The sequence below is a fragment of the Notolepis coatsorum genome, assembly GCF_963971535.1.
Source record: "Notolepis coatsorum genome assembly, chromosome: 1".
Taxonomy (NCBI): Eukaryota; Metazoa; Chordata; class Actinopteri; order Aulopiformes; family Paralepididae; genus Notolepis; species Notolepis coatsorum.
The window spans coordinates 182,087,094-182,100,758 of NC_140165.1; the positions used below are offsets into that span (position 1 = coordinate 182,087,094).

At 43.6% G+C, this 13,665-nt stretch overlaps 1 protein-coding gene across 4 annotated transcripts in view; it reads right to left on the reverse strand.

Moving 5' to 3' along the window:
* unc119a1 (unc-119 lipid binding chaperone a1) overlaps positions 1–13,665 on the reverse strand; it is a gene marked incomplete at both ends in the record, with an annotated part of 288,649 nt that overhangs the window by 47,963 nt on the left and 227,021 nt on the right. For 2 of the 4 annotated variants that reach the window (XM_084312434.1, XM_084312432.1), the window contains one exon: positions 12,421–12,534. In XM_084312434.1, the coding sequence (XP_084168560.1) occupies positions 12,421–12,534 (114 nt within the window). Of the gene's footprint in view, positions 1–12,387; positions 12,535–13,665 lie in introns of all 4 variants that reach the window. The other 2 variants (XM_084312433.1, XM_084312431.1) reach the window with 1 other exon arrangement.

The following is a 13,665-nucleotide window of genomic DNA, read 5'->3' on the forward strand; positions in this document are numbered from 1 at the left end:
TTACTGCTTTGCAATGCAGCCATATTGTGGGGAAGCGGGGAACCTCAAGGACACAGTCGTAGGGCTCCTAGGACGGCTGGCTGGCGAGGGCTACAAATTATACATGGATAATTTATATAATTCTGTGGCCCTCTCTGACAGGCTCCTACGATTGAGGACCCACGTCTGCGGTACCTTGAGGCAGAACCGCGGAGAACCGGCGCTTGTAAAGCACGTAAACATTGCTGACCTTGAGATGGGTCAGACCATGGCCCTGCACAACAACCAGGTCATGGTCCTGGCCTGGAGAGACAAAAAGATTGTCAAGATGATCAGCAGCTTTCACTAGGACACTTTAGAAGCCTCACACGTGTGGCGGAGAGGTCAGAGAGAGAGGGAAGCCGTGCTGTAACCGGCATGTGTGGTGGCCTATAATATGTGTATGAACGGTGTTGACAAGTTGGATCAGCATATAGCATACTACCCCTGTATTCGCAAGACTGCAAAGTGGACCAAGAAGTTTGTAGTCTATTTGATTCAAATCTGCATGTCCAATGCCTTTGTTCTGTACAGAGCCAGACACCCAGCAGGACAGCACAGGACACTCCTACAGTTTGTGAGCAGTGTGGTAAGAGACTCAGCAGTGGCAGTGGCAGGTGAGGTGGCGGTGGGTGGTGAGGAGGTGGGGGCGAGGAGGTGGGGGGTGGCAGGCAGCCCGGCATGCAGCGTGATCCCAGGGCCCCAAGGGGAGATCTGCAGAGCAGGTTGGGGGGCACCATAGCAACACATACTACGAGGAAGTACGCATCCACCAAAAAGAAGCAGCCGACGAGAGAATGTCGGGTCTGTAAGAAGAAAGGCTTCAGACGGGAAACAGCAACATATTGCATACAGTGTGAAGTTCCCCTGCATCTTGACTCATGTTTCAATCTCTACCATACGAAAAGAGATTATGCTAGCTGAGTATTATCTCTCTTGTATGGTAGAGATTGAAATACGTGGATGGATGCTAGCTGAGTGTATAGTAGTATAGTGTATAGTGTTTTGTAAATATGTAAATAGTGTAAGTATTTCACAATCTAGGTTATAAAACAGTACTGTGAATGGTTGCATAGTGGGTAGTACTGTTTGTACAGAACAAAGGTGTTGGAACATGGAGATATTTGGAACACTATTCTTGGTCCACTTTCAGAGTAGCAATGGTGGTCTCGCTTGTCAATACCGTTCATCATTGTCCTGTGGGAAGCTGGTGATCATCTGTATATATAGTTGTATCGTCTAGCAGTGTAAATGTGTACATTTACGGCCGGATGAGTAACAGCATACATACGCCTCACTTTACTAACTAACGCACTTTACATAAATATATGTTCTAATGCACAAACTGAATGGTGGTTTATCATGGCAATTTTGCCAGGTCAAAACTAACGCACTTTACATGTAAATGTATCAATGTACTGTAAATATGTTGTAATGCACAACATCAAGGACACAGTCGTGGGGCTCTAGGACGCCTGGCTGGGATATATGAATAATCTCAAATTATGTGGCCCTGTACAGTACAGTAAATGTACTGTAAATATGTTATAATGCACAAACTGAATGGTGGTTTACCATGGCCATTTTGCCAGGTCAAAACTAACGCACTTTACATGTATAAATGTACTGTAAATATGTTCTAAATGCACAAACTGAATTGTTTCTGACGGCTTATTTGCATATACTGTGCATCTGTGAAGTAAAAATAAATCTTTTCACTTCATCTTCAAGTTTCAAGTTTGTTTATTATATACAGAATACTTTATAATGCAATGGTTTTTATAACTTGTGTGTCTTAGATTAGAATATACAGAATACATTATAATGCAAGGCAAAAATGTCAGAATACTTGTCAGACTGTACCTGCCATGTATGGACGACTCTACACTGGAACACAGGTAAATGTGCAGAGCAAACACAGCTGAGTATGTGGGTTGCGCCAGCGGTGCGTTCCTGATATCAACTCTGATTGCACGCACGCTAATGACGCCACGTGCACGCGCGCTCCCGGCGTGTGCACGCGCTCCCGCGCATGCGCATAAATGTCCCCTCGCTTGAGCACAGACTAAAGACAGTGCCTAATTGCCTCTACGAATGGAATGTAACACATATCATTCACAAGTTAGGTGTGAATGTATCTGAGAACGTATTTAACACACCTGACGACCGGCGCTATTGATATGCAAAGTAGCCCAGGTGGGTACTTATAGTGAGTTGGCGAGTGCAGCGCATTCCTGTGTGCGTGCACGCGCTTCTGCTCAAATCTTTGGCAGCCTCGTCCCATGAAGAACGCATCCCTGGGTTGCGCCCATGAAGAACGTGCAGAATCTAATTCAAACAGCTAACAGTACAGGAATAACAGACAGCCAATGTGTTATAGCTTATTCGTTTATTCCCCCCCCCCCCCCCAATGTTGTTTTTGACAAATGTTACTCTATATTTGTGCTCATGACACCTAGGACCTGTAAATATGACTGTACCTGATCGGATGCAATAGATATATAGGCCTATAATGTAATCAATACAAGATATCCCTACCTGATCGATATAATAATTTCACTGCATTTCAAATTTGTTATCTGTCATAGTGGAATACAGAATAATATGTAATTCAATGCTTTTGTCTGATTCTAGACATTTACCAGTCTAAATTAGTTATAAACGTGTTCGATCATTTAGCACCCCCCCCCCTCCCCTCCAATGTTGTTTTTGACAAATATTACTATATATTTGTGCTCATGACACCTAGGACCTGTAAATATTACTGTACCTGATCGAATGCAATAGATATATAGGCCTATAATGTAATCGATACAAGATACCCCTACCTGATCGATATAATAATTTCACTGCATTTCAAGTTTGTTATCTGTCATAGTGGAATACAGAATAATATGTAATTCAATGATTTTGTCTGATTCTAGACATTTACCAGTCTAAATTAGTTATAGACGTGTTCGATCATTTAGCGCCCTTTGCAGGAAATGAGCCTCGATTTCAGTCAATGTTTACAATGTTTAGCTTGGAATTGTGAACGAACGAAGGCATGTAGAAACGAATTTTTTTTTTCATATTGTACAGCAAATAGTGTTTGTCAAATGAGCCAAACCATTTCCCCATAGCTATAATATAGAATATAGAAATAGCTCTGCAAAGATCATGAAATATCATAAAATCAGTCCCAAAAGGCTGGCGTGCTAGACCTAATTTGGTCATATAGGTCCGGCGCTGAATGAGTTAACACTGGCCCCAAACAGTGCAGATGGTGATAGCTGCTGGCCGTGAATGAGTTAAAGGTCCCATATTTTGCTTTATTTTTCACTATTTGGGCAATTTTAACACATTTCCTGTGAGTCTATGGAACACATCTGTACGTTTTTTTCAATAAAATTCATCGTTATGTATTTTTAATCAAGTACTTTAGTGCACCACTTTCTGCCCTTCCAGACTCCAAGCTGTTTTTGGCTGGGCTCCGCCCATACTCGCAATGTGCTTTGATTGACAGTCAGCCACCTGCACTAGCAGGTGTGTGATATGTAGGGCTGTCGTAAATACTTCGAAGCTTTGTTCGATGGGCATGGGATTCGAATATGAAAATAAAATTTGATTATAAAAAAAATATATATATATATGATATATATATATTTGTTTTTGCAATATAAACTCTGCCTCTCTTTTTTAACTACAACAAGCAATGCTATTTGTTATTTAAGATGAGGTCGGACTCGGCACTGACAGATTTGTGTTCATTGTGCTGCTTTTATAAAGCCTCAAATGACGGCTTACAATATTTCATGAAAGCAAAGTGTTTTGTTTGTCTAAGATTTAAAAAGGTTTAAACTTTACAGCACTGACAAAGTTGAACAAAGTGCTGTACAAGTCCCACAATATAAATTTTTTTGTTTTTAAAAATATATATATATTATATATATACAGTATATACATTTTTTTTTAATTTATTTTTTATCTCGAAGCTTCGAATTAAAATCGAATCTCGGCCCCGAAGCTTCGAATTCCAAAAAAATATTCGAAGGTCAGCCCTAGAGAGAGAGAGAGAGAGAGAGAGAGAGAGAGAGAGAGAGAGAGAGAGAGAGAGAGAGAGAGAGCTCCCCCCCGAATCCTTCCCACCCATTCTAACCAGCGAAGCTGCTGTCTTCTCTGTGTGATTGGGTTGGCTAGCTAGCGGCTAACGGTACGTTAACATTACGAGGGTGCGTTGCAAAGCTTATTTAGAAGCATTGAAGTTTTCACTGCACATAGAAACAGCGCAGGGGGGAAAGCTGGGATTTATAAGCACTCTGGAGCTATGCTGTCAAACACTTTTGAGGAACTGGAACAGCTGAAGGTCCCTGCTGTCGAAACCGCTTCTGCATTATTTCCACTCGCTGCTCATATAAACGTATCACAGTTGATTGTGGGCGGGCGGTGGCAGATCAGAGTTCTAACACGTATTCTTACACGTCACAGATTGACGTAAATTCAGAATGGCTTAGTTCAGTGGGGGAGGTTCCTGCCTCAGCTATACTGAAGAAACGGGACTGGGTAGAGATTTCACATCTAGTTAGTGTTGGTACAACCCCACATCGCTAGAAAACAATGCAAACCAAAGGAAAAGGCCATTTATAAGATAGGGGACCTTTAACCTCTTCCACCCGATGGGACCGGTGCTGGTCCCAAAATGACATCACGTCATAAATGAACTCTCCAGACTGTCTGACATAATTATCGTTTTTTTTTTTCAAACGTATTCAAGAATAAACATCATAACCATGTCACAACAGCAGTTATAATGTATATTTTCATCAATACGTTTGTTGATGAATAGTGTCAATAGTGTTATTATTAGTGAGATTTTTGTTTAAAAAATTTTTTTGTTGTGGTTGCGGAAATCGACCATTCTGAATTACCGGCCATCAGTGAATGTAGTCATTTTGAGTCATTTTGAGAAGAGGACATCCAGAGCTTTCAATGAGCGGTGGCATTTTTTTAAACTACCCTTCCCAAAGGCTTCTAGCTTTCTGCAAGCAAATGTCTTCCTGATTATAATTTTTTATTTTTCTGGATTATATACCACAAAACTGAACGTTATTGGCATATATTGGAGCGCAGTTAGTTTGTCTCCCATATTTTGAGCATTTAGCAACCATCCGATTTGAAATTTGTTTCAAAATGGCGGAGCTCTTGTAAGAATAAAAAAAACCTACTGTACATACAGTAGATTTCATTATCTGTTCTTCATGCACGCCTGGTGATACTAAATCCAAAGTGAACTCGCCCATTTGAAAGAGAAGATTTGGCCCAATCCATAAATGTGCGAATTGGCTATAATAAAGTCATTTATAGGCCTGCTATTCTATAATAATATTTCAAATTGCATTGGTCCGGATGGGAGAATTCAGTACTGTATCTACAAAACCTTCTGTTGAATCATCTTCCCTTTATTCATTTCCTTAGATTCTTTGTACACGTGATCTCAAGAAGGTACTGAACGAGCTCAGTGGCAGTTTTTCATGTCTGGTATTATTCGCTGTCAAAGATGCAAAGAAAAATCATAATTCATATTCTCCTTTGTTTCATCACAATTTAAGCAAGCCTAGTAATAGACACAATATTTCTGAGACTGGGAATACATTCAGTGAGGTCCATAGATGTCCCTAGATACCAAGAACATGCAAATGGACCTTGTAGAAGTGGAGCAATATTCCATTTACTTAGGTATGTATTTTAGGTGGATTTTCAGAAAATAGGGCTCCGGGCTTAAGAGGTTAAAGGAACACTGCAACATTATGGGAAATGCACTTACCATCTTCTCCAGAGTCAGATGGAGGATGGATACCAATTGCCTCTCTGTGCAAATGAATGGAAGTGGATACAGACCACTAGCCTAGCTTAAAACTCTGGAAGGGGTGTTTTTGGCCAACAGCTAGGCTAGTGGTCCATATCCGCTTCCATTCATTTGTGCTAAGCTAGGCCAGCTTGCAGCCAAATAGCTTTATACTGAACGCACAGAGAGGAAATTGGTATCTATTTTCTATGGACTCAGTAAGTGCATTTCCCATAATGCTGCTATGCTCGTTTAAAGCGGATTCGTGCAGCAATGGGAAGCCAGTGCACTTTAACTCATTCCCGGCCATTGGAATTCCCCGGCCTGTTTAGCCACAACCAGCTTTTCATTACACACTTTCACGTTGTTTGTAGAGCTAAATCTATATTTTATATTATAGCTATGGATACAATATCATGGTAATTTGACAGTAAGAACCTTCCGTTCAAGATGCCGTTTTATACCGTGGTGAATATGAGTGTTATTTCAGAATGATCCGGGGAAATTCCTGGGAGGCTGTTTATAAACCGCAACGTGTATTATACCAAATCCATTGGCGCTACAATAAAAAAATCAAATGCATATGATGTTATGTTTCATCATGAATGCATGAAAGGGGGGGGGGGTCGTTTCTGATTAATTGATTGCCAATAACGGCATTTGTTATTACCACAACATACGCTGATCAGGGGGATGGCTATGAAAACCTTGCACGATCAAGCTGAAATTTACGTCAAATTGTTCTTACCTGTGGCCGCCGCCGGTGGGATTCCAAAAAGAATATTCCAATTATTTGATCGCCATCTGGTAGATCGTATGTCCATTTGGTCGACGACATAACCCACCACAGCATAATTAATCGGGAGTCCCGAAAACTATTCAATGCGATCGGGTGAAGCCCTAGGTTCAGGTTAGTAGAAAAGTCCGCCCGGACAAATATAATCAACGCACAGCCCAATACACAGAGTTTCAAAGGATGTGCAATACCGGTCGCATCCTACCAGGCAGCGGTATTGGACTTTTGCAATCTCAAGACTCATTCCCTATGGTAACACCAAGGTCCCTGGATGAATAATGAATAAAAATATCGAAAAAAGGAAAAACGATCAAATAACGTATATATACGTGGTTGGCGTTCAAAGGATGGTGCCCAATAACGTATATGAACGTTGTTGGGGGGGGGGGGAATGAGTTAATAGTCTATTCCACTATAGCTATATTTGTGCGATTGAGTTTAGTTCTTATTTATTTATTTATTCACTGTCATTTGCAGTGTTTGTGTAGTGCTTTAATTTTTTTACATTACGATGCCTCGTTGAGTCATGAATGAATGAATGAATGAATGAAAACTTTATTAACAGATTGCAGAATGGGTACATGGGTACAATGGGTCATGACTATAAATGTAAAACGTAATTGTTAATGATACAAATATTGTCGTATTTATTATTATAATTATTTAACTCTGAGGATGTCTGTAGAATCGACGTGAATGCAATAGCCAATGATTTCTCCCAAATCAAGCCCTTAAGAACACTGTTGCACACCAGTCTGTCCTATCTCCTTTCTGCCTTCGTAAATCCTGTTCGTAGCTACGAATGAATTTCCGAAAATAAACTCTTCGATCATGCCAAAATGTACCCGGGAAGTTCGCAAGTGGAGTTACGAAAATATTTGTTCGTAGTCCATGAGGTCCATTGTTCCTTTGAAAACGAAGGGTTATGTATATAACCCAGTTCTGTGAGTTATGGTGCGCTCAGCACCTGTCTGCATACAGTATATCTCGCTTCAGCGTATATACACTGAATAAAAAATTCCACCATGTACCTTTACATGCCAACATTCATCTGACCACACCCCCATCCGCTTACCTACATAAGCAGGGGTGGGGCCACACACTCATCTCCTTCCCAACAAATTTCACCACAATGAAAAATCAAGGGCCGCATTCCCAGGTGGTCTCCCAACCAAGTACTAACCAGGACCGAACATATACATAACCCTTCGTTCTGTGTCGTTATGGCTTGCTCAGCACCTGTCTGCATGACAGGGGCTGAGCGGGAGCCATAGCCCGACAAATGTACCCCGCTGAGGCCCCCCACAACCATCAGACCGGGGAGGACCGAGCCCCCCCGACCCTCCCTAATGGAGGATACCCCCCCTATTGGAGGTTCACGGGAGGGCGACGGATCCGACCGTGCGAAGAGGCACTCAAGCAACTCAACGCACAGGGTGAGCAGACCGTGGCTTGACCCCACGACTACACACACGCACAACCCGCATGCCACGCGGGAACGAACGGAAGGAACAACCTCGTTACTGCCCCCAAAATCACGGGGTCAAGAGCAAACCCAACCCCGTGGCAAGGCCATAGCAGCGGAGCGCGAAGGAAGACCCATACCCACTGAATGGACTGGATCCCCTGAAAAAGGGGGCCCGGAGAGGTCAATTACGCCACGCATCAAGACACCACCAGGTGGCCACTCAGTGACACCACCCCCCACATCGCCAGCGTATTCGGCGATAAGGCCCCTCCAAGAGCGGGCCCTTTCCCCCCAATAGCACACCGCCTGGCACACTGACCCTGCAGAACAGGCAGTCAGCATGGCCGTAAGCACTCAAAAGGTTAACCCAGGCCTACGGTATCAACGAAACTTTACTTCGGACCGGGCCCGGCGGCACGGGAAGCACAGGGTTACCAGAGGAGGTCCAAGACCACCCCAACAGCCCCCTCTTCGCCACGCGTGAGAGAGGAGCGAAAAGAATGGAGAACCAGCCCTAAGCACACCGCACTTGGTATTCCCAGGTGGTCTCCCAACCAAGTACTAACCAGGACCGAACCTGCGTAGCGGCCGAGATCGGACGAGATCGGGCGTGTACAGGTTGGTATGGCCGTAAGCCATTACGATAGTGCAGAGTACAACATGTACCCAACAAAGGGTCGCCATAGCGCCGAACCCAGTGACACCCGGACCGACCCGGCATTTTCCCCCCCGAAAAAAGCACAAGTCCCTCAGGGTACCAGAACAGCAGATCTGCATCCCCGGCGGACAACGGGTTAACTGACCTGGACCAGCGCGACCAGACCAGTCCCGTGTCCTAGCCACGCCGACATGCCCACTCCAGAAGAGGGGGTAGGTATGCGTGTCGATCTAAAACATGAAAAGAGGGCGCCACCCAGACGGTCCTATTTGGACCGTGCTCAGTGGCCCACCCCAAGGGCGTGAGACCCCTCTACCTATGTTCTGATCTATTCCGTTAACATCCCCCAGATATGAACGAGAATTCATCGAGACAACCTAGTAAACTGGCGCTCGGAAGAGACAAAACTCCATCCCAGTTGCCCTATAAAAACGCTGTTTTAACAAGCAACCAAGGCGCACTTAGCCCCTGTGTGATTCTTTAACAGAAACACACCGAGCCAGCACTATGTATGCGTCGAGACCCAAACACATCAATGGATAGTCTAGCAAGACACCAAACATTGTTCCTCCAAGTCGCCTGGGAGAACGACACGGAGCCGTCGTGCTTCATGTACCTTCCTCTTTTTATTCAAAAAAGAAAGAAACACAGACTGACATGAATCCCACGTGACGCAGCTGAGGGTAATTTTTTTTACATTTTTACATCCCATCATCCTCGCCATAGGGAGGAGACAGAAATCCCGAGAGAGACATCCCATGCGAGCTGTATAGATTGAAAAGAATATATTGCAACATTGAGCTATGTAATATTTGGGTTAGGCTCTCCGAGGAGGAGGCACTGAACCAATACACACTCAATAATCGAATTGAATCGAATACACACACAATAGAGCAGAACTCCTTTTTGAAGTTCTACCCACCTTGACAATCTGGGAGGAGGCTCTGAACTCTGAGGAGGCTCCCTCACAGGGAAAGAGAGTCCTAACTCACAGAAGGCCAGAGGAGGAGCTTCGTGAGGAGGAGCTCTGACAACTCCCTGAAACAGATCCATCACATGGACCTGAACAACTCACGGAAGTCTTACCAACAGAGACGCGCACAGTGACGTACTCTATGGCGGGGGAATTTCTGCGGTGCACACGCCCAATCTTCCAGGGCGTGGGACCAGGAAACCCCCCCCCCCCCCCCCCTCTTACCCTGTAACATGCCGAACAGCAACGTGACAGGAACCTTGAAGGACAGGAGGTTTTAACCCCTGACCAATCAAAAAGGGGGAGGAAAGGATTACCAGTTCACCCCTTTACGACCCCACACCCATGATACGATGTAATGACAAAAAAGAGCATGACACAGTCATAGTCAGCTACATGAAGTGTCTAACAGCTTCACACAGCTCATGTGCTAACCTGCTATCTGATTTTTACTAAGGAAAAAACACAGAATAGAGAGGGCCCCCTTAAGAGCCCCGGTACCAGACTTACACATGTGCTTCTGTGGCCAAACCTAACCCAGTTGTAGATCACAAGACACACACAACCCTTTATCACAACAAAAAATGGCAAGTACACTCTTGCTACAGAGGAACGCCGTTTTTCATAACGAGAGAATACAAAATCCTCGATTATGTATTGGCCACAGGCCTTGCTAAGCACACACGATAAGCAACCAAACAATCTTTTCTTTAGGAAAATATAGTTTCTCAAGCGATTAGCACAACCCCAGCAATTAAACTAAGGGTTACATCGTATCCCCACAAACACAGTGACACAATATATTGTAAACAACATGTCTGAGAGGAGGGTGGGGAAGCCCCAGGGAAACCGGGGGGATCACCCCTCCTACCATACCCTTGATACGGCCAAGTTGAACAGGTAACCCTGTTAATATGTGAACACACTGTTCATTGTCATTACAGGCTGAGAAAATAATTCATTCTTCACTCATATGTCACTAAGCATAGCTTTATAGGTTAATTAACCCCCTTAGTTGTGAGTTCACGGTACATGAACACACATGTTCTCAACACAACTAACCAGATCATTTTTACACATGTAAAACAACAACCCGATTTCTATGGAGAGAGAAGCCATACCAGTGACAAGACAATTCACACCCGTTTTGGAAAACATCGTTATTACAAAACATTTAGAAGGGAAGGAAAGAAGAAGTGTTTAAGGTCCGGTCGGGACCTTCCTACCCTGAGCGCAGGCCAAGCGAACTGCAATCTGGCTAACGGGGCACCGACGTTGAACACAGCATTCCTGTGTTGACGACAAGGGCAGCGTCGCTGCGCCACCCAGCCGCTACGGTTCTCCATGTTGACGCAGTCCTCGCCGGCCGGGCTCCCGGGAGGTTCGACTAACATCCTCTGTCAAAGATGACGTCGTAGTCAGAGTGTTTAAGGCATGTTATAGTCACCGAAAACGTTCAACAGTGTAGCATTAAGCTAACAGCCATTCGGCTGATAGCAACAAGCTAACGATTACTAGCCTGGTAAACACAGCGAGCTAACGCCGCAGCTAACAGCTGCGCAGCTAACAGCTGACTGGCTAACACAGTAGTCCACAAACTAGCACGCAAGCTAAGCAGCTATCACCTGAACTGTACACAATGACATAACAAGCCACACTTCAGACAGGCCGCTGTCCCAATCCCTCCCCTAACAGGGAAAAGAAAAAGAGTGTCAGAACACAGTTGTCAACGGTGATCCAGACATACAGCGGGGCCCTTTGAGCATGGAACTCCCGATAAAGAAGATCCTATGCCCACATTTCCTCGTTAGGGTATACTTTCATTTGTATATGAAAGATGGGGCCTGCACGGGACAGAGAAGCATCCGCTCGAGAATCCTGGGATCACCAGAACCTAGTCGCGGCCCACTAGATTAACCATCATGGGCGTCAGACCAAGATCCTCCGACCGCCGTTTAAGCCGAGCAGAGGACCCTAGCCTGGAGTCGGCGTTTCGTAAATTGTTAGCTAACCCCCACAGCATCAACAACAACCAGAGCTCGCAAGCAAAACAGTACGTACCCAACCTGGAAACAACCGCTTCTCACAACAGTCGGTGCGTCCTACAGTCCAGCTGTGTTGCCGGAGGGTAACCCCATCCAGCCGCAGCAAGGATGACTGTAGCTGGGAAGCATGTCAGCGGCGTGAGCTCCTAATACGAAAAAGCCGTTGAAGGTCGGAATGATCCAGACACTCCGAAGACAATATCGCCGTATTTTCTCGAAAAATAGTGAGAGAGAAAATAAAGATATGATGTCAACGTATCTCCTTGTTCCTGTTTTCCTTTCCTCAGACTAAATATTTTTCTCCACGTCAAGTGGGCATGTGAGCAGGCACTTCCTGTGGATGAAATTTGAGAAGGAGATGAGTGTGTGGCCCCACCCCTGCTTATGTAGGTAAGCGGATGGGGGTGTGGTTAGATGAATGCTGGCATGTAAAGGTACATGGTGGAATTTTTTATTCAGTGTATATACGCTGAAGCGAGATATATGCAGACAGGTGCTGAGCAAGCCATAACGACACAGAACTGATATATAACTTTTTAAACAGGAATACTATAGGTTTTACTGTAGTTAATATGTGTATGGGACTACCCAACACCTTAGCTCACTATCTGATGGTGGTGGAGCTGTGAGGAGCTGACCTGGCCTGGGGGGCTTGGTAATCTCAAATAGGACAGTGCCCGTCTCCATGTCGCGGATCTTGAACCTGGTGAAGTCGATCATGTGGACGTTTTGATCTGGAGAACATAGGTAATCTGAAACACAAACAGAGAAAAGACATCTTAGTCTAAAATAATATTGTGTCAATCATAATAGCAATCTTAATAAGCAATCTTATTTAATGTTAGATGCTTCATTCATCATTGTAGCTAGATAAGATGGTTTGTTTGGTAATTTTGTTCCTACTCATTCAGCTTGCTATTGTACATATCTATTATCTGGATAAAATTGCTTGACATAACTAGGATACTAGCTGATTTCTTAATATTTATCATGAATAATAATAATAAAAAAAAAAGAATAAGGCATTTTGATACATTGATTGATTGCTGGCTGCTTACGCTGTTGTCAGTCTTGTTTCCATATATATGAAACATGAAAGGGGCATTCTAATCACTTGATGTGTGTGTCAACAATAAATAAAGGTTTCAATCAATCAAACAATGTGGATCAAATTTGTGTTATATTCACTGTTTGCAACCGTATGCAACGCAGTGACTGTAATGCCAGCTAGCATAACATTATCTTTCTAACTGATGAAAAACTACCAGTACATTGCTTGGCAGAAGAATGATTATTTGTTATCAATAGATTATTACATTTTTTGTTGCTGTGTTTATTTCATGAAACCTGAAATACTTATCATATTTTCAAATATCATATTTGCCTTTTCTTTTCAATGCAATCATGGAACTTTTTTCTTTTTCCTCACAAATTGAACTTCATCTATTGAGAACACAAAGGTTCAGTCCAAATATAAAATGAATTATAAAAGGGACCTGATTTTAGAACAGCTAAAGGGGTTTTAGCGACCACGCCCCTAACTGTTCTAAAATCACCTTGTGGCTTATTGCTTATAATACCATGGTATTATTTATGTACAAAAGTGGTACTATGGTGATACGCTATATTTACCATGGTAATAGAATGGTCAATTATTTATACAATGGTATAACTGAAATACTACCATGGTACTTTTTCACGAGTGCAGCTACAGTGAATTTTATGGTTATGGCCATCTCTGAAAAGAACACGCATGTATTTATTCCAGTAGCACACAGATCAAAACTGTGAGAAACGTGCCACTAAGCGCTGTGACCCTTCTCCAAACACCCCAGTGTGACCTCACAGACAGCACCAACAAGGCTATTTTTACTCCTTTAATC